This window comes from Panthera pardus, unplaced genomic scaffold (assembly GCF_024362965.1).
Source record: "Panthera pardus isolate Hobbes unplaced genomic scaffold, ASM2436296v1 HiC_scaffold_24, whole genome shotgun sequence".
Taxonomy (NCBI): domain Eukaryota; kingdom Metazoa; phylum Chordata; class Mammalia; order Carnivora; family Felidae; genus Panthera; species Panthera pardus.
In genome coordinates, this window is record NW_026526810.1 from 39,262,418 (window position 1) to 39,287,496 (window position 25,079).

At 47.1% G+C, this 25,079-nt stretch overlaps 1 protein-coding gene across 8 annotated transcripts in view; it reads left to right on the top strand.

The window, feature by feature from the left end:
- The window catches only part of ALDH1A2 (aldehyde dehydrogenase 1 family member A2), a 130,872-nt gene extending 120,551 nt beyond the window's left edge, over positions 1 to 10,321 (top strand). For 4 of the 8 annotated variants that reach the window (XM_053889029.1, XM_019441970.2, XM_019441974.2 and 1 more), the window contains 5 exons: positions 131 to 295; positions 980 to 1,137; positions 1,480 to 1,554; positions 8,217 to 8,384; positions 8,478 to 10,321. In XM_053889029.1, coding sequence (XP_053745004.1) covers positions 131 to 295; positions 980 to 1,137; positions 1,480 to 1,554; positions 8,217 to 8,384; positions 8,478 to 8,550 — 639 coding nt within the window. In that variant the 3' untranslated portion in view covers positions 8,551 to 10,321. Of the gene's footprint in view, positions 1 to 130; positions 296 to 979; positions 1,138 to 1,479; positions 1,555 to 2,440; positions 2,487 to 6,111; positions 6,174 to 8,216; positions 8,385 to 8,477 lie in introns of those variants that run through there. The other 4 variants (XR_002078017.2, XM_019441971.2, XM_019441973.2 and 1 more) reach the window with 4 other exon arrangements.
- Positions 10,322 to 25,079: the final 14,758 nt, after the last annotated feature.

The window sequence follows — 25,079 nt, forward strand, 5'->3', positions numbered from 1 at the left end:
GAATGGGTAAGTGACAACAGTCCCATGTGATATGACTAGATATCATGGAGCTTTGAAACAAAATCGCAGATGAGAGATTCTTGAGAACCCACTTACTTTACATGGAGTCATTAGGAAATTTCTTTTGTAGATTGACAAGAAACAGTACAACAAGATCCTGGAACTCATCCAGAGTGGTGTGGCAGAGGGTGCCAAGCTGGAATGTGGAGGCAAAGGACTGGGCCGAAAGGGATTCTTCATAGAGCCCACGGTGTTTTCCAATGTCACCGATGATATGCGGATTGCCAAGGAGGAGGTATCCAATATGGGGTTCTGACAAAAGCCACATCTTTCTGGAATGGTTTCCAGAGCACTTCTAGTACATGATATTCTAGCTTTAGCTCTTTATATTTTATATATATTCTGTAACAGCTATAAACATCACTATGTAAAATCTCACTTTCAAGAAAATGTTAAATCAAAAGGCAAGCAAGCTAGATGGAGGCCAGGTGACCTGCTAAATGATTGCAATTATTATTAGCCCAGAGGACAGTCACCATAGCCAATCATTGGCCTTAGTAATACACTTGCAACAGGTCTGTTCCTTCAGATGTAGGTTACTAAGCTGTTCCCCAGGAAGGAGAAGACACCCAAGTATCCTCACGTTCGTGCGAGAGAGGAACCAGGAGCACATCAGCCAACAGTCCAGACCAGCAGTTCTGAGATCTGGAGCAGTGTCTGGAGAATCATGGAGAAGGCAGCTTTAACAGTAGAATCGAGTGATTCCAGGGAGGGTGGAGGAGTCAGGGTCCTGAACAAACTCTAAGGTTAGACACGTGTACAATCCTATTCTGCCAAAGGTTATTTTACAGTTCTGTGCTGCTAAGCTGAAATGAAGTTTAAATAATGAAAGCAGAACAAACTTGTTTTGCAATGTGGAAAGCAGTTGTAAAGGTGCTGGCAAAGCAGCCCTGTGTTGGGTCAAATGATTTTGTTGCAGATCTTTGGCCCTGTTCAGGAGATTCTGAGGTTTAAGACAATGGATGAAGTGATCGAAAGAGCCAATAACTCAGACTTTGGACTTGTGGCAGCTGTCTTCACTAATGACATCAACAAGGCCCTCACGGTGTCTTCTGCAATGCAGGCGGGGACTGTTTGGTAAGATCAGAGTCAGCGTCATTGTTCTAGCCGTAACACATGCCAGTGGCTGTGTGGGGACCTCATAATCTCCAGAACCTGGGTGAAGTAAGCACATTCTATGGGGGGATGGGAATACCAAAGGCAAGGAGACTCCCCCCCCCCGAGAATGGATATACACCCATTCCTGGCCAGATCGGGAAATCAAAGCAAATTTTAGATTAAAGATGTTTCGTATGTAAAAAAAAAAAAAAAAAAAAGGAATTAAAAAAAATAAAACTTTTAAAGGAAATACTATGCCAGTGGTACTATTTCTGTGCAAGTGGAATTCAGCACTAACGGTACTATGTTTTCTTCCCTTAGGATCAATTGTTACAATGCCTTAAATGCCCAGAGCCCCTTTGGGGGATTCAAGATGTCTGGAAATGGGAGAGAAATGTAAGTGTCCAAAGTTGCTGGTGCCTGCAGAGAAATAGGGATTGCAGATACCAGCATAGAGGAGTAGTCACACAATTGTTGATTTCTCTTACCCTCATCCATTCATTAAACAAACATTTTGTTGAACACATACTTCTATAGGCTAAGCATTGTACTACATGCTACAAAGATGACTAGAACACAGCTCCCTTAAGTGGCAATGGAGAAAAATTAATGCACCATCTATTTCATATAATGTCTATTTTATTAATAGAAGCGTGTCACACATCTTGCAAGTACTGAGGAAAGAATCCATTAATTTTTTCACAGAACAAATAACATTTCAGTTTTGGAGGGTGGGGGGCAGTCCTCCCATGCAGAGGGAGTAGCAGGAACACAGGCATGAAGACACAGCAAATTCAGAGCGTCCCAGAGTTTGGTGTGTTTGAAACAAAGGTCACCAACTGGCAGCCCAAGGGCAAATCTGGCCTGCAGAAATGTTTTGTTTTGCCTCACAACATTTTAAAATCTTTAACTGGCATTCAAAAATGAAGAGGCTCTCCATAAAATCTAGATTTCTTGCTTATTTTCATTCCCCCATAGCAAAATCACTACAGCTGTGAGCTCTGGAATCTGTTTCTTTCCCCACCACTCCTGTGGCTTCTGGGGGCTGAATATTGGTGGTCAGTCATTTTACACATACCCAGTCCACTGGCTCATGTCACCTGCTTGGCCTCTGTAGATTCTCTGAGTCTGGGACCACAGGTTTGGACATAAGATGACCAGAAGGGGCTTGCTGAAGACACAAGTGGGAAGGGTGGCTGGAACCCAGTCACAGAGGGCTTAAGTGTTCTATGGGAGCTGAGGAGATATCAAAGGACTTCAGGCCAAAATTTCTGGCATATAGAGGATGTTCTGGCAAAGACTAGAGGAGGAAGACCGGTTACAAGTATTTTACAATAGCCATGATAGATATCATTAATTAAATGCCTGCTCTGTATTTGGTTTTATGTTAGCTTCTTTCCTAACATTGTCTCATTCGACTTTCACGATGATGAAATGGAAGTGATACACTTAACCCCTCACATCCACATGGTCTGGACGGGGAACTGAGGCTTACAGTAGTTAAGCAGCTTGTCCAGCTCACCCAGCCAGTAAGTGGCAGACGTGAGGTTTGAACGTAGGTTTCAAGTGGCTCCCATGATATCCAGCCAAGGAAGCAGGCAGGCCAAGTACAGACAGTCTTCAGGGATCAGATCAGAGTGGGGAAGAGTCCTCCTGAAAAGCAAAGGACCTGAAAAATGGGACTGTAACAAAGAAGACCTACACTCAAGGGGATTTTATTTGCAGCCTTCATATATAAATGGATTTTCTTAAGATTTATTTATTTTTGAGAGAGTGAGCAGGGGAGGGACAGAGTGGGAAGGGGACAGAGGATCCCCAAAGCAGGCTCTGTGTTGACAGCAGTGAGCCTGATGTGGAGCTCAAACCCACGAGCTCTGAGATGGTGACCTGATCTGAAGTCGGACACTCAACTGACTAAACCACCCAGGTGCCCTTATAAATGGATTTTTTGAGCAGCATTCCAAGGGTAAATGATAGCCAGGGTTGTTCTAAGCTGATGCACCCCCTCCCCCCATCCAAAAAAATTTTTTCCCTCCTTTTGAAAGCAGCTGGTTCCATGTTTTTAAAATCCTGTGATTTACAAGAGGAGACCTCTTCCATGTCCGTTTCCCTCTGCCACTCTTAAATGCATCCTTGTGTGAGTAAATGCTTAGTCCATAATCAGTCTACTAAAAGTATTGAGCCATATACCATGTGCAAAGCGTTGTGCTTGACCTGTGGGGGAAGATGTGGCTCATTAAGGCACTAGAAATTTTGCTGGATAAATTTAATCTACAATATTGAAAGAATCCAAAGAATTCCAGAAAAGACTGTAAAGTTATAGTGGAGTTTAGGGATGGGGGGCGATCCTTGTGAACTGTAGAAGTCTGGAAAACCTTTAGATATGATCAAATATGAAGACTTGAATTGACCTATAAAGGAGAGGAACATTTGACTAGACAGAGAGAGGGAAGTATGTTTGCAGGGTTAAGGGGTCAAGCAAGGTACAGTGGGGAAAGAGTGAGTAGAGGCATTGGGGGAGAAAGAAGTGTGGTTTTTGCGACCAAGTACAGTGAACCCATAAGACCAGTGCAGAGGATTTACATGCTTCACATACTTTAGCTGGTCATTTCTAGCCCTTGGCCATTCCACTGTAAGTCAGGCATAGCTTTGAGACGAAGAGTAGAGTTTCTGGTATCACATTGCTTCAGAGATGGATGCTGGCTCTACCACTTAACACCTGTGCAACCTTGGACAAATCACTTAATCTCACTAAACCTCTGTTTCCTCATCTATAAAATGGGAGTAATCACCGCACCTACCCCAAAAGGTTTCTGTGAAGATTAAATGGTAGGACTGAGTATCCCAGACATCCAGACCTTCTGAAATGTTAGCTGCTGTCATCACTGTTGGTCAAGTAGATGAGTGCTATGGAGGCGATCCTTCTTTTTCTTAATACATGTCTTAGCTTGGAAGTGTGGCAGAACTTTTCCTGAGTTCCAGCTAGTATCATCAGCTTACGCTCTATCTCTGGAAATGCCAGGGAGAGGTGGCTCCTGCCTGAACCTTGCTTCTGGCCTTCAGTACTTCCCACTTGCTTTACAGCCAGAACCAGAATTGTTTGCTCAGTTACTGGTATTTTTTCAGCTTTTATAAAGTCTTCATGTGCTCCAGGTATCTCTTCTTAACTTGCTTATGGCCTTAACGTTCTGCTTCCACTTCTCAAGATGTATTCAGCCTGTCCTTTCATGTACTGCTTCTGTGTTTGTGCTTTCCACGCCTCCGAAATGTTGGGGCAGTCACTGGCTCTGGGAATGCTGCTCACGCTGTTTTGCTACAGATCATTGAGAGAGTGAATCATGAGCATAAAGTATAATAAATAATCACTGGTTGATGGAGCCTGTCCCAGGCTAGCCCTGGCCCTCAGCATGGGCAGGATGAAGGCTGGTGACATTGTCCAGGTCTAGTCTGTCCCCATTAGAAACCTTCCCCTCCCCTGGAAAGATGGTCCAGAGAATGGTTTGGCTGTGTCAGAACCACACAGAGGACAGTGGCCCAGGAGACTGAAAAGCAGCCTTTCTCAACTTGTCTTCCTGGTGCTATAATGATTTGGCCTTCCCAGTGCAGTTAAAAAATAATTAGGAAACAGTGCCCTTTGATGAGACTCCCTTCATCTTGTCTAAATTATATGATTCTTTGTCCCTACTTGCTCCCAAAACATGGGGTTTTTTTTCCTTCTTTAAATGACGTAGAGTGGTCATAAAGGTTTCAAGTCAACGAACCCGGCCTCTCATGGTCCCCCATTCTTGCTTCTCACTTAAAACTCCACTTACCTTCTTCTGGACAGTAGTGTTTATCTCATGGCCTTGCAAACTTCATGTGGCTCTGGTTCCTGGCTCCTCCTTGCCCACTTGTAAGAGACACAGAGAAGAGAAGTAGCACCTTCTAGAGACAAACTCCAAGGAGAGCTGTGGGAACCCCTGAGGGTTCCCACCACCCCCCACACAGAGAGCTGTGGAGGACTGCCCTCTACAGGTTACCTGATAGGCTGGCCACTGATTCCCAGGGCTGGAGAGAGGGCCGAGCTCACCTCAATTCTGGCCTGCAGCTACCCCTTCCCCCCCCTTTCATTCTTCCTGTCCTCTCCCTTACTCCTCATTTAAGCTTCCCTGAGACAAGCTATAAAATACATGTCACAAACTAAGGGGGTGGAAGGAAAGCTGTGAGCCTCAACATTTTAAAAACTAAGGACACAGCTTTGAAGATGAGAAGCATTATTAGGGTATTCTAAATCGGGGCTTCCCAAGTTTGCATCACAGCATGCATGTGCACCAAAAGTCACCTGCAGTCAGAGAAGGGGCTTGCTGGGCATGCCTATATGGGAACCCCCTCTCTAGTAAGTCTGGGCGAGGGCTGAGGGGCTGCAGTGTTAACAGGCTTCTGGAATGATTCTGATGCAGGCGATCTGGAGACCCTGCTCTGAACGATGCTGCTGTAGGAGGGAAAAGAGCAGGGAAAGATACATCCTAAACAGAAATCCCTTTTTGTTTTAGGAGTGATTTTCTAAAATGTCTGGCTGAGAGACCCCAAAATGTAACATCTTACCTTACCTGTAGGTAGGCCAAGTTTGGTTCATGTTAGGGAATATAGCCTAGTCTGGCTCAGAAGTAGGGATACAGGCATCTCAGTGTGCCTGAGCCCCGACACACTGTGGAGCCATGAAGGCGACCACACAGAGAGATCAATGACAATGTGTCTGCCTTTGCCCTGTTGTGTGGTTGAAGCTTCCTTCACCCTGGAACCCTGTGTGCCACAGAATTTAACTGGATTAAGCAAATTTGAGAGAAAAACCCTGGAATGAGGTGGTCAAATAGCTCTGAGAAGCTTGGGGGCTCTCAGAGACTTTACAGCAGTGTTTCTCAAAGGGAGGCTCAAATAATAACCTGCAGCACAATCTCTTGGGTTCCTCCCCAGACCTACTGAGACAGAAGCTTTGGTGGGATGGTCAGGAATCTACAACGAAGCAAGCTCCAAAGGTGATCCTTACGTTTGCTGGGGTTCGGGAACTGCTGCCCGTGAGGTGACAGGGCACCAGAAGGGTGGGAGTGGTGGCTCGCCTGGAGTCATACAGCCACTTAATGGCAGAGCTGAGCTGGCATTCCCCAGCTCCAGGTGTTCTGGCAGATTCGAGCCCACTCCTCATTCTCAGAGTGAGCTGTGTGTGGACCATGGTGGCAGACGGCTGCCCCAGGACCCAGGGGAAGAGCTCCTCCAGTCCGGGACGGTTTTCCATGGCATCACGCACCCAAAGATTATGGGACCCAACAGCCACACTCGAAGGCGACCATACCAGCACGCTTCTGACTCTAGACTTTCTTACATTTGTCACAACCTACTTAGAGGTCTGAGGGGGAGGACAGTGGTTCAGGGTCTGCCCCATGTGCGTGCACAAGTCAGAAAACAAGAAGGGAGTAACCTCACTTTAAACAGGAGGCAGATGATGTCTGTGATGAAGAGACACTTTCGGAATTGCCCAAGGGCAGGAAAAAGTCCAGGAAGAGCCAGAGCTGAGCTGGTAATAAAGACTCAGGGCCTGAAAAGAGCTAATGAGGGAATCTTATACTGAATGGCACGGGACAGTCCCAAATTTATTCTCATTCCTGTAAGCAAGATGGCCAATGCAGATAAGAGAATAGCGCACATGTCCTGGTCTCTCCTTGGCTGCCTCTGATGTCCTGGTGGGGAGGGGGTGGCCGTAACAACTCAGGTGACCTTGGTGCTGGGAGTTGCTGCTGGCAAAGCGATTGGAGCCTTGTGAGGGCATGGGAATTCCTGGAAGGAAGCAGAATGAATCGTTTCTTGGTTGTTAAGCCCAGTTACTGTAATGTATCTTGTACACATGACTGTTTCTTAAAGACAGCCTTTATTAATATTTTCTTATTCAAATACATCTCTAAGTGTTCTTTTATTTTTTCCTGGCAGAAGCGATATATCCACCAGGATAGAGGGGGTGGGGAGAAGCCTTCCTCCCTTCCTCCCTTCCTTCCTTCCACAAGTGCTGTATTTGAGCCTGAGCTGTAGGCTGTACTCTAGGCTTGGCAGTGGAGGGGGGGGGTGGGGGTGGGGGGCAGAAAGCAGGATCAGTAAGATACAGCTCCATGGGAGGGGACAGATGCTCAGGCAGCCCCGTTGCAGGTGACGGGGCTGTGGTAGAGGCTGTGAACACGGAGGAGGGAGGAGCTCTTAGGAGAGAGCCAGGAGAAGCATCACAGAGAAGTGACTTTAAAAAGAATAGAAGAAAAAAAGTTGAACTTTTTTTACGGAAAAAAAATAGAATGTGCTTGATTTTACAATGAGAAAAGCGGGGAAAGGGCAGTGACAATGAAGTGAAATGAGAAGGGAATACAGACAGGTGAAAAAAGGAACATTGTGGCCAGGAGACGTGGCCACACCCCAGCATCCTGAAGACAGTGGTTGGAGACCCAAGTTGAGTGACTGGAGGGCTGGGAAGGGCTGTATCTCCTGTCCCCACCGAGGCAGGTGACCCAGTTCCCAGTCAGTAAACGTTTCCCCGGAGTCTTGGGGGACCAGCTGACTACCACTTCCTTTTCTGTCAGTTATTTTGATTTCCTGCCTCTTTGCCCTTACTCTGTGGGCATGTGGGCAGCTTGTATCAGGATTGTTTTTAAGCGTTGCAGGTGATCCGTGCTCTTCCCTGGTGAGCCTTTAGGTCTTCCTTTCCATTTGTTAAGCCTAAGGTCCAGTGAAAAGGAATTTAGAACATCAGACAGAGGGGATCCCAGCCCGGAAATCTCATGCTTTTCTTTCAGCTAAAGTAGACTAGATCTCTAGGGGAGCAACTGGAAAACACATATGAAGGGGTGTCCAGTGGCAGGAGCAGGTTTTAGAGGAGGAAGGCACACCATCGTCCCCAGGAGCCATTGCTGCCTGTGGTAGAGACGCGGCGGCAGAGACCTGGGCCTGGTCCGCTGCTGTCCACGGTGCCCACCCAGGGGCCCAGTTCAGGGCCTGTGTGACCGCTGACCCAGGCTAATCCACATGCCTGTTTCTCTGAGTAGGTGGCAGTGCTGCACCCTTCTGTGCAATGTTGTGGAGACAATCAGTCTTTGCCGTCAAGAAACGGTTACTGCTCGGGATATGACAGTTCTCTGTGCTCCTCAGAGGAGAGCTGGGCTGTCCACTCATCAGACATTTCTACATGGAAACCCAGGGCCTGCTGTTAGCAGGTGATAAACCTCCCCTTCTCGGGACTCTTGCCGTCCCTCAGGCCGGGCCGCCCAGCCCTCTGGTGTCTGATACTGCCTATTTCTGCCTTTTAGGGGGGAGTTTGGCTTGCGAGAGTACTCGGAGGTGAAGACGGTGACAGTAAAGATCCCTCAGAAGAACTCCTAAGAAGGCCAAGGGGGAAGGTGGAGGCCATCCCGCAGGACTCTCCCTCTCTGCTCTCCCTGGGGGGCCCGGCTCTCAGGAATCCAAAGTCCATACTTGGTCCTTATTTAAAGTGAAATAATGACACGTAGGCCAGGCCAGTCAGTGGGTAATGAAAGCAGACCATGTGGGCACCATTTCCTGGCACTCTGTAAGGGTTCACCTGAATAATACCAAATACTGGGGAAAGGGGACGGAGAGCAGAGGAGTAGCTGTCAGGGACTTCGATCTCTCCAGAGGGATGGGCTGGCGTCTTTTGTCACAAAGAACTTTCCTCCTGACGGAAGGTTGTCCTTCCATTGTCTTCATTTTCCCCTTTCCAGCCTCTCTCTGCTCACCCATCCCTCCCACCCCTCCAAGGAGATCTCAGCTGAGCTCATTTGGGGCAGATGTTTGGGCCGGGAACAATTTTCCAAGGTTTTGCAGCCAAATTACCATTTCATGTTATCCACTTCTTCAAAGCAAAACATGAAATGGTTTTAGTTAGAGCCAGACCAGACTGAAAATGCCAGGAGCTGGTACACTGCAGATGTACCAAGAAGCAAGAACTGGGGACGTTCCTGACCCAGTCTGGCTTTCTTACATCCATAAATAACACGAGCAAAAGAGCAGGAAGATGGAGATCTGGAGATCATCCTATGTAGTTCACAACTTCTGATCTGGCTGCTTGGCTTTAGGGCGTGTGGGTGCGCGTGTGTTTACTTCCTTCTGGGTGATTCTGGAATAAGGTGGGGGCAGGGGGGGTTGTTTTTCATAGATTGATAAGATCTTTTTCCAAAGCTTATCTTAACAACCCAGAAACGAATGGCTGGGCTCAAGAATTTGGTAAAAGGTAATGCTGGGGGCCTTGCAGAAATAATTTCATTTTCAGTACTGGCTGACAATTCTTACTAAGTGAATTATCTCTGCAGTTGGACTCTTCAGCCTCTGTCCCCCGCCCCCCATTGCCCCAGCACTGCTACTCCCAGTGCTCTGGCTGTCACTTTGGCCTATCGTGCCCTAAATCCACTGGCAGTAACCCTGGAGAACCTGAGCAAGCCTGCAGATTCCGTGTCACTCGCAGACTTGCAGCGTGCCACGATTGCCACGCTCCACCAGACCTCCGCCGACTCATCCAGCAGCTCGTCCATGTCCACGCAGCATTTTCCCTCCCAGCCTCCCCAGGAGCCTCCCGAGGGGGAGGCACCAAGCGGTGCCCCTCCCTCCCCTCCAGTCACACCCTCCTCTCCTGCTTTCCAACGCATCCACCGCATCCACCGGTTGATGGACAGCATCATCTTCCTTTCCTCCTTCCGCTTTCCTGGCTGCCGAAGTCAGTCCGGTCTGTAACGTAGATGGAGATCACTTATTTAAAAGTACCAAACATAGCCTAGAGTACATGGAATATGGCCAACACATATATAGCCTTCTGTATTTAATGGGTTTCTGCTTTCTAACCATCCCGGGTTTCTATTTATAAGTCTTGTCTATTCATGATGTTTAAAAGAAATCCCTCCTCGCTGTTATTTACGAATGGCAGTGCATTCAGTGGCCCGATGCCTTGAGAGACGCCACATCTCTGAGCCCTTCCATGTGACTGTCATGCTCTCCTTATAGCTTGTGTCCAAGTGAACATATCCATTAACCAGCTAGTTACCTTTCAACTGCAGTATAGAATGTGAAAATGAAGATTTATTTCTTTTAATTTACTTAAAAAGAAACCTCTGTGCTAGCAATAAAGCATTTATATTGTGTACTCCTTGGGGTTATTTGGCTGTGTTTATAAATCTTTGTGTCATACTGAGTACACTTGGGTCCTTCTCTCAGTGGCTGGGGCTTTCAGCTGGTCTGTTTTCTCTGGTTACTGACCAGAAGTCTGGGCGAGTATTTTTACAGAATGCAGTAAAGTGAACAAGACCCTTGTTTTCTGACACAATTCAGAATTGGTGTATACATACAGTTTTGTGTGGCAAACAAGTATAATCATTTATGAAGCCTAGGAAATGACTTCATTCAAAAGAGCCCCCACGAAAGCTAAAACGCAAAGGAGCCTCAGGGCCTCGTCCTCGCCGTCACAGCTACATGACAGAGCTCGCGTTGCTGATGGTATTTGGCAGTGGTTTTATTTTTATTTACTGTGGTGAAATGAAGTCAAAAGCTGACAACCTGACGCAGTATTTTGGCAGCTGTAAGAAGGAAGCTGTGAATGGTGACTGTGTTACCGGCTAGAGTTTGTTTGCTCTGCATTCTCAGAGTTGAGCTTTGGGGGAGTGCTTTCCACTCTTCAGACCTGCACGTCCCCTCCTTCCAACGCTTGGAATCTTCACCTGAGCCCTAGTCATGTGAGACAAAACAAAAACTGATGACTTGGCCACAAAGGGGATCAGACTGGGTGGAGAGTCGTGCTGCTCTCTGACTGCTGAGATCTCGTCCCTCAGAGGAGGAAACTGAACCTGGGGAGCACAGTCCCCAGGGCACTGGGGTGTATTCGGAAATATAAGATGCAGGCTCCCTATGAATCTACTTCATGTTCATTACTTTCAGTCACCAGGAAGAAAATGAGAACCAGATGGACATAGAGTCATCATTGAAAAGTCCTTTGGAAGCTGGCACTGTAGAGCTTCTAGATAATGGGAATCCAGAATAAGATAGACATAATTTGGTGGTTCTTCAAAGCATAAAGATCCTCAAACCTCATCCCTTTATGGTATCAATATAAAGGCAAATAAAGACAGCATTACAAATGTCAGTAATGAAACTAATACAGAGACACTCGATCCTTGTCATCACCACTGTATGTTTTTTTACTGTTAATCCCTGAGCTTTCCATTATACCTTTTCCTCCAAAACACTCTTAGCGCCTTCGTATTGATGATCTCATTCTTTTTCATGACATTTTAGACCCTAAAGGGCAAGAAAATCATGAGGTAGGGACTAAAGAACAGAAAGAGTAAGTACACTAGACTACAGTAAAACAAGAGGATGCCCAAGAAAAGAGGACACTCCAGGAGAAGCTAGCGGAAGAGGTGGGCTTTGATCTGGGCTTGAGGAAGGAGTGCAATTCCAGTAGGCAGGGGAGTGAGAAGAAGGAGTCCTTGGTAAAAGCAGTAATCTGCACAGGCGCAGAGGTGAGGCAGAGGTATGCTCTTGTGATTGTGAGGAGATGGGAGTCATTGAGATTGTGGAGGGCCCTGAGGGTCAGCCAGAGCTCCAGGTACTGTAGTAGAAAATGGGGTCCCTGGTGGTATGGGGGCTGGAGAATGACAGAGCGGTGGTTAGAACATGCTGGTCTGGAACAGAGAGGATGGCAGAGAAGCAGACTGGTTACAGGATGAGTGTGGTGTTATCCCAGCTTGGTCAGGGGATGGAAAGGGAGGAAACAAATCAGTGCGGAAGTCACAAGAACTCAGTGAATGAATAGGAAAGAGGGAAAAGTAAATGAGTACATCTTCAAGCCCGGATGACAAGGAAATGGCAGTGCCATCAGTGCAGAAGTTGAAACATGGAACAAAGTTTTAGGGAAAGATCTTGACATCAGGCTTTGGACATGTAATTTTGAAGGTGATGAAGGAATATTCAGCCAGAGGAGCAGGCAGGTGGAGATAAGAGATTGGAACCTGGCCCGGGAGACTGAACTGGGGCATGACTATGAAAGCGATGGTTCTGAGAATGCAAGAATAGAAACAACCAGGGCCAAGGAGGAGCCGAGTGAAAAAAATGGAGGCAGCAGTCAGAGAACTGGGAGGAAACCTTGTCGTCCCCAGAAACCCAGGGGAGAGAGAGTTCAAGGAGGGCAGGCAGCCAAAAGCTTGAGAGCCTGATGGTTTGAGGAGCCCCACGTTAAGGGATTCTGAATTTATCTCTTCATTTACAAAGTGGAGGCTGGTGGTGGCTGTCAGTTGAGAGATGTGATAAGCAGCCACTGCCACGCACACGCTTCATGCCGTGAGCCGGGAGGCCTCTCAGAGGTCCACGGTGCTCAGCAGCCAGCAGAGCCCCCGCCTCTCCTGAGCCGTGGTGCGGGCTCGTAACCAAGCAGCCAGTGTCTGTCTATGCCTGCCCTGCCCTGCTCTGCTCCATCCTGCTCCGCGCTCTTGTCTGCCCTAGAGCCCCCTGGAAACAGAGGATGTGAGCTCCCATTCGATACTTGCCCCCTTTGATTAGAAGAAACTAGAGCTGGATTAGCTGGCTGACGTCAGGAGGGGGAGAATGGCCTTGGAACAAGTGTCCAAAAGTGGGTAGAGCTGAGGAAGGCCTAGAGAGGAGGCATAGCGGGACTGTTGGGGAAAGTCTCCTCACAGTTTTAGTGCCATCCTGGCTGCATTCTCTGCAGCTGAGGGCAGAACAAATGTCCATTGCCAGTTACGTGTATTTATGTAATTATTAGTTTTTCTAGGGTATTTTTTGGGAGAGGGCTGTTGACAAATATCCCCAAGATATTTAAAGTCAATCACAGTGCTTGAAATACACTAGGAATAATAGAAACAATTACAAAATCACATGAATTAAAAATGGGATGAAAAGAAAACAACAGTGGGAAACAAGTGCAGCCAGAATGAGGCTGGAAAATAACACATTCTACAAGGAGCACTCACTGTTTGTAGGGGTCGCTGTTAATCCGATCAGGAAAGAGCTAACACTGCAGACCACTGACCCTAAGAAACCACTCCCCTGTCCTCCATCACCTTCCCTCCACAAATGTTTATGACGCCAGGCATTGGCATGGATGCTGGGGCGCAAAGCCAGCCAGGCACAGCTCCTACCTTGTGAAGCTTCCAGTCTAACAGGATAACCATAACTGTGGGACGTCTGCTTTGCTCTCTCACTGTAACTCCTTGCCGGGCACATACATCCAGTTTATGCACGGATCACACAGACCCTTTCTCACATCGTCTTGTTGGTAATCCAGAGTGACGGCCAACTAGCAACGTGGTGTGGGGGAAAGCACGTTGCATGAGAGGGTCAGAAAAGTGATCAGCAGCCCTCCTTTGTAGTCCCTTTACAGGAAGTTGTGTGTGTCTTTGGGGAAGTCCCTTCACTTAGGTGGGCCTCACCCCATGCTGTTCGGGGATGAAACATCATGAATGGCCAGTTTCTTTGGTTGCTCTGAAGCATCATGCACACACACAGCTCTAAGCTACGAAAAGTAATAACAAAGTGACCCTGTTGCTTTGCTGACCAATCTGTAGGACACCAGAATTTGTCATTTCTCACTCAGCTTTAAGGCCACCACCCAGACCCTGACTCTCTAGAGTGGGATTCCTCGGGTCTCCGGAGAGGCCGCCTTGCCTGGAGTTGGGCCACACGTGCAGCCCTCGAGCCAGCTAGGACTGAGGGGGATGCACGTAGCTCCGGCCATTCCCCAGATTTCGGTCCTGTGTATTCGACACATTGTTCAGACGCCGCGTGGGGTGATGACGAGGCCTGCAGGCTCTGGCTGGACTGCCGGTGCCTCCCCGAATGTGTCACACAACAACTGCTCCTCAGTGGTGCTGGCTGGGAGTGAGAGCATGGGAAAGTCCAGTCCAGAACGGCATGAGCCCTCTTCCTAAACACGTACATGGTCTAATTCTCACTTGGTTATTGGCCAGATTAACAGGAAGATCAGCTTGCCATGTAGCCTTTGATGTGAAACTGCTTAGATAATGTTTCCTTTGGCCATTTATCTATGTAGCAAGGAGGAACCTGAAACCAGCCCAGCCTGGGCCCCCTTCCTGCTGGAGCATGAGCGCCTCTTCATGGTTTTAAGGTCTTTGAGCCTTGCTTTTTTGGTTTGTTTCTCAAGAGCAGGTCCCTGTCCCTCCTCTCCTTCTCCCAAAATAGATGTTATTATCAAGTGGGCTCGAGTTGCCGAATTTCTTTTATGAAGCGGTTTCCCCAGTCTGCTTCAGAGATGTGCCATAGGCTTCCTATTTTATGTTATGAGCAGGATAAAAAGTACTGTAAGCCCAAGCATTCGTGAGCTGCAAAGAATAGAGACTCCTCCAGGCGCCATCCCATCTGGAGCCAAACACAGTGATTCCAGGGCTCTGAGAAGACCTCTTCTAATTCCAAGCAGATACATCCAATTTATGGAAGGATAATGTAGAACGTTTCCCAGTTCCTCTTGGTTGGTGACCTAGAGGGAGAACTTTCAGAGATTCCCATGAGAGCCAAGCAGCAATGAACAAGCACCCATCGTGCTTCTTAAGTTTGCCAGAGTTTGGCAAACCCAAGGGAAGTTTTGTTGGTTAAACAGCTGAGATCTCAGTCTCCATTTCCCAAGTTAGGTTCATTCATAAACAACACAGAATTCGAGTAAAATTGGATAAATTCCAGATGCCACTTGTGAATACAATTAGCTCATGTTCCCTAGTGGCCCTGAGGGAGGTGTGATGGCCACAAACACTCTCGGAGGCTGCTGCAATGTCCACTCCCAGCCCTTAATTGTGTGTGCCTTGCCAAAGAGAGGTGGGGACAGGAGCTTGTCAGACAAAGGCTGGGGACCACGGGTGTGTGTGTGTGTGTGTGTGTGTGTGTGTGTGTGTGTACATGATATCCACCCACCACATGACTACTCTTTTAAGTTCAGATCTGACATACTCTGATTCCAGGAATTGGAGTTAGTAACTGTTAGTAACAGTTATGCTAGTAACATAAAGAGATTCCCAGCGGGCAAAGCAGCAAAATTCTAGAGTGTTCCACCTCTCACTAGCTGTGTGCTTTGGAAAATTTGTTAACTATCCAAGCTCTCAGTTTCCTCACCTGGAAAATGGGGGTATAAAATTACCTACCTCACACAGTTGTCATGAGAGTGGAATAAGATATGTGTGTAAAATGCTTACTTAGGTCCACTGTAAGGGCTCAAAAAAATGGCAGCGATGAATAAAGATGAATAAACAAATCCATAGTCAGGAGAGCTCTAGTCCCATAGAGGTCATAAATTTCACAGTCCCTTAGGTTCAGTCTAGCACATCCATGGCTTTGGGCTCCCATGCAGAAGCCAGGCAGGAGGACACCTGTACTCTGGTGGCCTTAAATAGTGGCATTGGAACCACTCTGGTGAATGCTGGAAGGATGGCAGGATAGAATCATTTAAAATCACATGTCTGTGACCAGTCAGTTCTATTCTGCATGCCCTGTCACCAAGATCTAGAGATTGTGTCCCACAGAAGATGTGGTTCCAGTTCCCATTTGTTTAAAAGAACAGGTAGCAAGTGGGGCCGTGTTGGTGAAGGAGGCAATTACTAACTCAGAAGAGGCTTTTGCTTCCTTGTGCTAAGTGTTTGCTATGTTGAGGTTATTATTACAACATTATTGTTGTTGTTATCCTTGCTTCCAATAACATTGGGGTAGGGGTTTTGCCTAGGTGTGCTAGAGGGAGTCACCTGCCTGTTTGAACACTTAAACTGAAGCCCAGGTTCTCAGGAAGGCGATGGTAACACCCCTGGAAGGGCATTAACTGTGGGAAGGCCTCACCTCTCCCCAGAGCTACAAAATGTGACTCTGAAATTCTAGGCCCTTTCGGAGGAGAGGAGCGGGGGCTGCTTTGGCCCAGATGTTGAAAACAAGAACGCTCTCCCAAGCAGAGGCCTTGGTACAATCAGCTAAGCCTAAAGGACCGCAGAAAACAAAACTGAAAACTGCCCAGAACACTTTCTTCTGTTTGTCTGTTTCATTCCCACAAGAAACTGTTATTCTTCCCAACTAGTTACAAGGCTTGCCCACAAGAAGAATAGATAACCTTAAAAAACTTAAGGAAAATAAAACCACCCTGGAAATTCACTCAATCCCAAGGGCCATGGTGACCCAGGATTCTGATTTGGCTTTTTTTTTTCTTTTTTTTTTCATTTCTCGCTCAAAGATAACAAACTAATGCGCAAAGCCACATACATATTGGAAACACTTGTCCTTTATGTTTTTCCACTTACCCTCAGCGATATCAAGGACTTTGTAACAAATTAGCTTGTCAGGAATTCTTTTCAGGAAACTAAACCACAGTTTTAGTCTTGTCTATTCAACACATTGTTCAGAAATGTTTTGGTAACCTTTAAAGCCCTACTCTAGGAGAGAAGTTCCCATACCCTCCAATTAAATTCTTTCCTATTTTGAAGGTCGTTAAGACTTTGGAAGATGTGCTTATACGTGAGTTTGAGTCACACATCCATGTCCTCAGCTGAGGAAGACAGGAAGGTCCCCGCAGCCACCAAACTGTGCAGGGCCAGGGCTCTCCATGGTCAGGAAGGAGAGCCCGGGGGTGTTGGACACAGCTACTCACTAGGGAAGGTTCACTGGTGGGTGGATGCCAAGGTGTGAACAGATCTGAAGGGCTGAGGGCAGAGGATTCATCCAAGGAAATCCTGTGAAAAAACCTGAAGTTTGCAGTTGGTCCTCAATGCCCCAACCTGCCACATATGGTCCTCTCACCCTCATTAAAATCTGGTCACCGGCAACTGTTTTCCAAAGGGGAAGTTGTATTTTCTAGTGCCTATCGTTGAAGATACAGATTTAGCCAGAAAGGGAAGATTTAGACAGGGTTATGTAATGGGATTTTAAGAGTTAAAGGGGACCTTTGAGATTATCCAGTCTAATACCTTCATTTGACAGATGTAGAAAATGAGCCAAAGAGAGAAATGACTTCCACACGGTAAATAAACCTTTCAGCCCAGAACTTCAGTCCGATGCTTTTTCTCCTCTACCACCTGGGATAGAATTTTTGGAAACTTGTTATACTGAATCCCCAATCTTACTTTACAGAAGTAAAACATAGCCATTAATTGCAAATGTTTCCAGAAGGGTTCAAGCAGAGTCTTTTAATAGAACACATTAGCCCATTAGTACCCACTAAACACATCATCACTCAGTTTCCCAGATCAGCTTAAAGAAAGCAGGGTTTGAAGGGCGAGGGAGCTGAGATGAGGAAAGTCTTTCTTGCATAGAGAAGTAGAATGAAGAGGGAAACACGCCGGGGGCCGCAGCAGGGTGAGGGTGAGGGTGTCATGGTGTGGAGATCTGATTTTCTTGCTGTTTCTGCTTCTGAGCAACAGTGTGACTTGGCCCCATCCTGGCCCCTCTCAGAGCTTAGTTTTCTATCTGTAAATTACGGGTCGTGGGCGGGGAGAGGCAGGGGTCCTTGAACCTGGCATCAGACTCACTTTGGAGAATTGGTTAAAAACACTGCTCCATTTCCTCTGTGGCTATTTTGATTCAGTGGGACTGAGGTTTGGCCTGGAAATCTGTATGTGTGGTTTGTCTTGCTTTAAACGTGAATCGCTTCAGGTTATTACTGAACAGCTGTTTGCATGTGTTCGGTTTAAAGCTCAAACGTTAATCACACACGAAAAAGAAAGAGGATTTGTGTATTGGAAGATTTCCTTCCAAAGCCTTGTCCTGGTAGTCCCCAGCCCTCTTTCCAGAAGCACACCCCTTATCGGTTTCTTGGTATCTTTCCCAAGATGCCATGGACATTGTTAACATGTGGCCCAAGTGACTGTGGTGCAGCTCGTCTCGAGACAGGCGTTGGGGGGACGGGGGTCTACTCCAGAGCCTCCTTACCCTGCAGATGAGGGAACTGAGGCTTAGACACAGCAAAACATCACGCCTCACGGAGCAGTAGGGCAATGACAGGCTCTCGTACACGGTGCTCTTACTTCCACGCTTGGCCTTTGCTGGTGTCCTTGTCTTGCTCACGGCCACTGCTGTCAGGGACGGGAGGGCTCTGGTGCGTCTTGGGTAGACAGGAGAGCTGAGTTCTCCCCGAGCATGGAGCCAGGCCAGGAAGGGCTTCTCCTGCACTAGAGGCCCAACTCCCGGCCATGGCTTCAGGGGTGCTGGGAGAAGACTGTGGGGATCCCAGCGCTTCCCCAGAGGGAAACTTGACAAGTAAAACCTGCCTCTCCCCAGCACCCAGGAAGACTCGAGCTCTGCTGTGGGTCCTGCCTCTTTCCCTCCTCTTCCCATCCTTTGTGGCACCCCAAATTTACGCATAGGGATTGTTTTTCCCAAAGCTGACCGATTTCAGATCTGAAAAACCGTCCCAGAAAAGGAGCTGGAAATTCTAGAGACGAAAGCGTCTTCGTTCCTGATACTTGAGTCAGTAATGGCCTTAAAGATCTCCCAGTAATGGTCCCAGCAACCGTCACTTCCACAGCCTTCTGCCCTTAGCTAATAAATAACACAGGGAAGCTTCACCAGGGGTCTGTTTCTGGACAAATTATCTTTTCAACACTCGGATCAGCTTACTTCATGGCTTGGTTGTTTCCTGTTTCTCAGCATCCAATTCAGTTGGCCTGCCTCGTAGCTGGCTGTGAGTCTGGCTTTGTGTGCGAGCATATGCGTGGAATCTTCTGAGGTCCTGAGGTCATGGTTCCTGCCCTGGAGCCCGAGGGGCAGCCCCCTGAGGCTGGAGGGCCCTGACTCGCAGGCCAGGCACCCGGGCTCTGGTCTCAGCCGTGTGCTGGCGCCCTGCCCTCAGCCGGCCAGCCTCCTCATCGGCAACGCTCCACTTCAGTCCCAGCACTACCCACTATGAATGAGGGGCTTGGCCAACCCTGTTTCGTTGATGGCGTTGAGATTGGAGAAGAAATCACAAGTGGCAGCACAGGATCCGGGGACCAGTCTCCTTCCAGGTGAGCAGGTAGAGTGTCTGTCGGGGCCCTCACCTGCCGGCCTCTGCCCAGCCACACATCTCCATTACCGCTGTCCTCCCTCCACTGTCTCCTCCACTAGCCCTGGCTGACCCGACGGCTATTGTTCCTAGCTCCTCTGGCACCTGCTCCCTCTGCCTGAACTCAGCCCTGCTTCCCCGACTTCCCTTTTCCTTCTGTCCTTCCTTGATACTTTCAGCAGGATGACTGCTCCTTGCCTGAGAGCTAGGCGCTGTACTAGGTTCTGGGAACACCTAGAGGGTGGGAGGAGCTGGTCCTCTGAAGCCCACCTTCTAAGGTGGAAGACAGAGAAATAAATCACTCACACTGTCATAGGATAAGTGCTGTACCAGGAAGAAGAAAAACTGCAGTGAGAAGGCAGAGGAGGGAAGTGGTCAATTTTGATAGGTGAGCAGGAGCTAGAATGAGTTTGGGGGGAGGGCGGTGGGGAGAATTTTATAGAGTAGGTGACATTGGAGTTTTTAAAATACCTCCCTGCTTCCACAGAGGATTTTAGAAGGGTGAATAAAGGGCAGGGACCAGAGAGTGAGAACATTCTGATTTTATTATGTAGCCATCTACATATCAGGCATTTTTTTTTTTTACTTGCTACATGGCTCACAGAGCATTCAGAGGTATGTCCAGAGCCCAGAATCTTACTTAGCCTCATACAGACTCCTTCTAGCACAGTAGCTTCTAGGAAAAAAAACCCAAAAAAACAAAGTGCAGATATAAGCAAGAAGAGAAAACCCAGAGTACCCGGGATCAGCCTCAGGAGGAAAACATCTGTCCATCAGGCAAGGGTAGATCCTAAGTGTATATAAGCAAAGCGGAACATGCCTGTAGAGCCTCGAAGACTGATTTGGAAAAGCAGGGAAAGGTGGCCAGGCATCGACGACAGCCAATAAAAATGATGGCTACCCAACTCTCCTCTGAAATGCTAATGGACCTTGTGAGGAGGAAGGTGGGGCATGTTTTGGGAGAGAGGCTCTTGAAGAGAAGCTCAGTACAACAGTCTACTTGTCCTTTGCTCTGTGACCCTGATACACTGGTTTTGATGAAGGCTTCTCAAGTGTGCCAGGCTGGCGAGTGGACTGAAAGCCACAAGCTGCTCTTCTGGAATGCAGGAGGAGCAGCGAGTGAACAGAAGAGGAAGCTCCCTGCAGGTGGATCTCCACCCACAGATCTCAGCCCAGGATCCAGGGTGGAAACACGTTCCCAGGGTCACTGAAGAACGCAAGTCCCTCCATGGCAGCAACACCAGGCAAGTAGAATTCTGCCTGCTGTGGTCAGAACCTTTCATTTCATCGAGAGCCCCTGCAAGCCAGGCACTGCAGCAATAGCACCATATGAGTAAGACTTGGCTTCAACCCACAAAGCTTTCGTGGTTGCATTTATACTTCCGGGGCCTGCTTGCATATTGCCACACCAAATGACCTTAACGGAAAATAGGGGAACTTACTAGTTGAATTTAAACGTTTAAATTCGTTGTGTTCTAAGAATGACCTGATATTTAAAAAATGATCCTTGGGGCACCTGGGTGGCTCAGTCGGTTAAGCGGCCGACTTCGGCTCAAGTCACGATCTCGCGGTCCGTGAGTTCGAGCCCCGCGTCGGGCTCTGTGCTGACAGCTCAGAGCCTGGAGCCTGTTTCAGATTCTGTGTCTCCCTCTCTCTGACCCTCCCCTGTTCATGCTCTGTCTCTCTCTATCTCAAAAAAATAAACGTTAAAAAAAAAAATTAAAAAATGATCCTTGTGTTTGGCCACATGAAACTGTTTGAATAGATAAAATCAAGAGTGGTAGTAAGACTGGGTCTGGACTCAGACAGGCAGGCCTCAAATACTGGTGTTGCCATTTATGTGTGACTTGTGGCAAGATGCTTATCTTTTGCAGCTCATGTTGTTCTCTGAACCTGCGGGAGAGTAACAAATAATCTGCAGCATTACAAGGATTATGGTCAATGCACGTCAAAGCCTAGAACATGGTAAGCATTTGAATAGATGGAATTTAAAAAATATATTCATCCGGAAGACTAGGAGACAATATTTGCAATATATGTGACAAGGCATCAGCATCCAGAATATATAGAGAGCTCCTAGAACTCAGTAAGAAAAAAGCAAGCCAATAGAAAATTGGACAAATAATATGAATAGTAATTCGCAGAAGAATAAATACAAAAGGCCAGTTCAGTCTGTATACGAAAAGATCCCCATTCTCACTAGTAATCACGACAGTGCAGACTCACAATGACATGATGCCATCAATACTAGTTAAATATACATTTGTGTAGCTCTACGGAGAATAAACCACACCTACTGACTCCTTTCCATGTACCAGGAAGAGGGGAAACAATATGTTCTTAAACATAATGTTAAGTGAAGAAAGCTATTCAAAAACAATACATGAAGCACAATGCCATGTAGATTAAGGCACACGCACCAACATGCCATATATGTGCCTAGTGCACACGCATCATGTTAAACGTATAGAAAAAGACGTAGACTCACGCCAAATGTCTATCACTGGTTACCTATGGAGAAGAGGTTGGCATAGGCGTGGGGTTGTCAAATGGCACTCAAGTTTTATCAGGAAAGTTTTCATTTCTTTTAAGAACGTGTCCATAGATTTGTTTAAATGGGTAAGTTAAATGAATACAAATTTAACATAGATAAAATTTATCTCGGCATAGAATGTGGTTGAGACTCCTGGTGAAAACGCACACAGCCTGGGTACATACCCCGGCTCCATGGCTTTCTCGGTGTGGATTGAGCCAAGTCATATAACCTGTCTTGCCTTAGTTTCCTTATCCTTGATACAAACGTAATAGTAGTTATTGTGAGGATGTTGTGCCGATAGATGAGCCGACAGAATGGCATGCGGAAAGGGTCAGTAACGTAGCTTTTACTGTTATTACTCTCCTTCCTATAACGGGTCAGCAAAAGTCAACCTATAGTGGAGTTGGGAAGGTCCACATTTAGCCCAAAGTCTTTCTACAGGTAAGGAAACTAAGACCAGAGAGATTCAATGGCTTGTCCAAGCAACACAGTTAGTGAGCTTTCCGTTGGTTCCCAAGACTTAGTGCTCTAAGAATACAAAATCAAATTCTCCAAGGCATAAAAACACTCAGACTCAGCCTCGTTTCTGTGCCTGTAAAATGTGAATGTCTCTTTCTTTACATACATATCACCAGACTTCCTTAGGAAAAGTACAACTCCAGTAAAAGCTTGACTCATGGCATGAATATTTTGCTTGTGGGCAGAGGCAAATGGTGATTATGGGGATCTTCTTGCTCCCAGTGAAAGGAAATAAATCACTCACAACCAACATTTGCATTTCAGAGCACTTTCACTTATTACCTTATTTAGTCCCCAAGACTCTGTGAAGCAGGTGTCATCATTATCCCCAAATTACAGAGGGAGAAGCTGAGACTCAGAGTTTAAGTAGTATGCCTGAGAGTTTTAGAGAGGACTTAACTTTCTACTAAATTAAATGGCAACTTTAAAATTAACTTCAAAAAAAAAAAGAAAAAATTTTTTTGAGTTTATTTATTTATTTTGAGAGAGACAGAGATAGGGTGAGCAGGAGAGGGGCAGAGAAAGAGGGAGACAGAGAATCCCAAGCAGGCTCTGTGGTATTAAAGCAGAGCCCAGTGTGGGGCTCAAACTCACAAAACCATGAGATCATGACCTGAGCCAAAACAAATAGCCAGACATTTAACCAAGTGGGCCATCCAGGCACCCCAAAAACAATGAAAAAGTTGGGAATGCTGTTTTTGTTTTTGTGGAGTTGGGACAGAGACAGGTTAAAATATCTGTTGTGAGAACATACATTTGTGTGGTAACTGCACACATCTCGGATATTCTCTGGCAGAACCATTTTCAAGTACCTTGACTAATTGACAGAGTATGCGTCCTGATGCTTTTCAAAAAATAGTTACCATTCCTTTTTTCTAATGGTTTTTTACTTTTGAGAGAGAGAGAATGAAGGAGAGACAGAGAGACAGAGCACAAGTGGGGGAGGGGCAGAGAGAGAGGGAGACACAGAATCAGAAGCAGGTTCTAGGCTCTGAGCTGTCGGCACAGAGCCCGATGCAGGGCTTGAACCCACGAACCATAAGATCATGACCTGAGACAAAGTTGGACGCTCAACTGATTGAACCACCCAGGCACCCCAGTTACCATTCCTATAAAAAAGTGTTTCCACTCAAGATATATTAAAGGTCCAAAGTATCATTATGAAACAGTGATCATGGTTTCTAACTGTTACACCTTTATACTAGTTTGGGGTGGCAGATAGATATAACTTGATACAGACCACCAAGTAAACTTTTAAGAAAAGTTTCAAAAGCTCATCCAGACACAGGGTGAACTATGTGAGGGGCTCCCCTTCACAGGGTGTCATCTGTAGATAGGTCCAGAAGCATCTGGAGAGGACACAGAAGAAAGTACTCCTCTCTATGGGAGTTAGTGTGCATTGCCTCCAGGTAGAAGTCTCTGGAAACAAAGATGCTCAGCTTTCAAATGTAGAGATGTGTTGGCTGTGCATCCAGTCAGACCCACTGTCCATCCAAGAGTTTATATGAATAGAGCCGAGAGCTTAACTCTAATCCACAAAGTTTATCAAGGGAGGCTTCTCAGAGTGGGGATAGGCATGTCCAGGGAGAAATAAACTACAGATATAAATGAGAAGAAGGAGAAGGGGCTCAGAAAACAAAGGAGAAGCTTCTGAGTGGAAAGTTCTGTTTTCTGGAAGAAAAAGAGCTGCCTGGGCTTCCCTGAAGTAAGGACTGAGCCCGGGGGGAGATTCCTGTGGGAAAAGGGAAACCCTATCTCCTGGGAAGGAGGACTGCGCAGGCTGGAGAACATTTTAATGAACTTCTACCTTTAGGTAGACAGGTGGTAAAGTGCAAAATGCAAACAGCGCAACAAAGAAATGCAAATGGGATGCCTGTTTGCCCAGCAGAGCCCACCCCCCACCCGGGAAGCACCCCAGCTCAGGATGCGGCCGTGAAGGTGATAGATGGAGCCCTGACCTCTCCACGCAGCCAGCTCTCAGAAGCCCACTGCCTCCTGGAGGACTCTGGGCGACCAGATTCTCACAATAGCATCTGAGCATTTTTGTGTTTCTGGGTCAGATCTACCATATTTCAAACGCGGATGGGAGAGTGTGTTTGGACATATGTTCCTCTTGCAGCGTCTGAGCGCCTCCAGCAGTGGTTGAGCACACGCATCGCATCGGTACACGGGATTTACTTTCAGCATCTCTCCCCTAACTCGGGGCTTGTTGGTGAGGCCAGTGGATGTCAGGGAATAGCTCTTTGTATGCAAAAAGGTTTTTGAAATTCTCCACCCTAAAAAAGAACTCAGACACATTTGTAACAATAACCAGTGAGTGCCACCGACAAGAACTGTTTCGAAAGCTTGTTCGTGAAGTGAATTCCCTTTGGGGATGGGGTGGTTGTCTCAGCTTGGACCCCGGAGCCAGGGCATCGGCCCATCAGAGCCACCGTCACAGAAAAACTGCTAAGGAGGAAAGGGAAAGAAGATAGTACCCCAGCCTTGAGGAAAATTGTACTAATGCAGCCACTGAAAGAGACTAAGTTCTTTAAAAAACAGGAGATGCGCTGTTAGCAGAATGCATACCAAATCAGCAGCGAAAGGAAACTCAGATGGCAAGAGCTACCCGTTGGTGGCAGGCTGTACTGCAAATGTCCCCAATATGAGGTGAAGTGGGGAGAAGTGTGAGGGGAGCCTCCAGCCGCCCACACATGGTGTGGGATTCACTCAATACACCTTAGGCTGCAGATATCTGGCCCAGGGGGTGGGGGTGGGGCAAACTCTCAGAAAGAAAGAGGGAAAGAGTAGGAAGGAAGGGAGAGGGAAACAAGA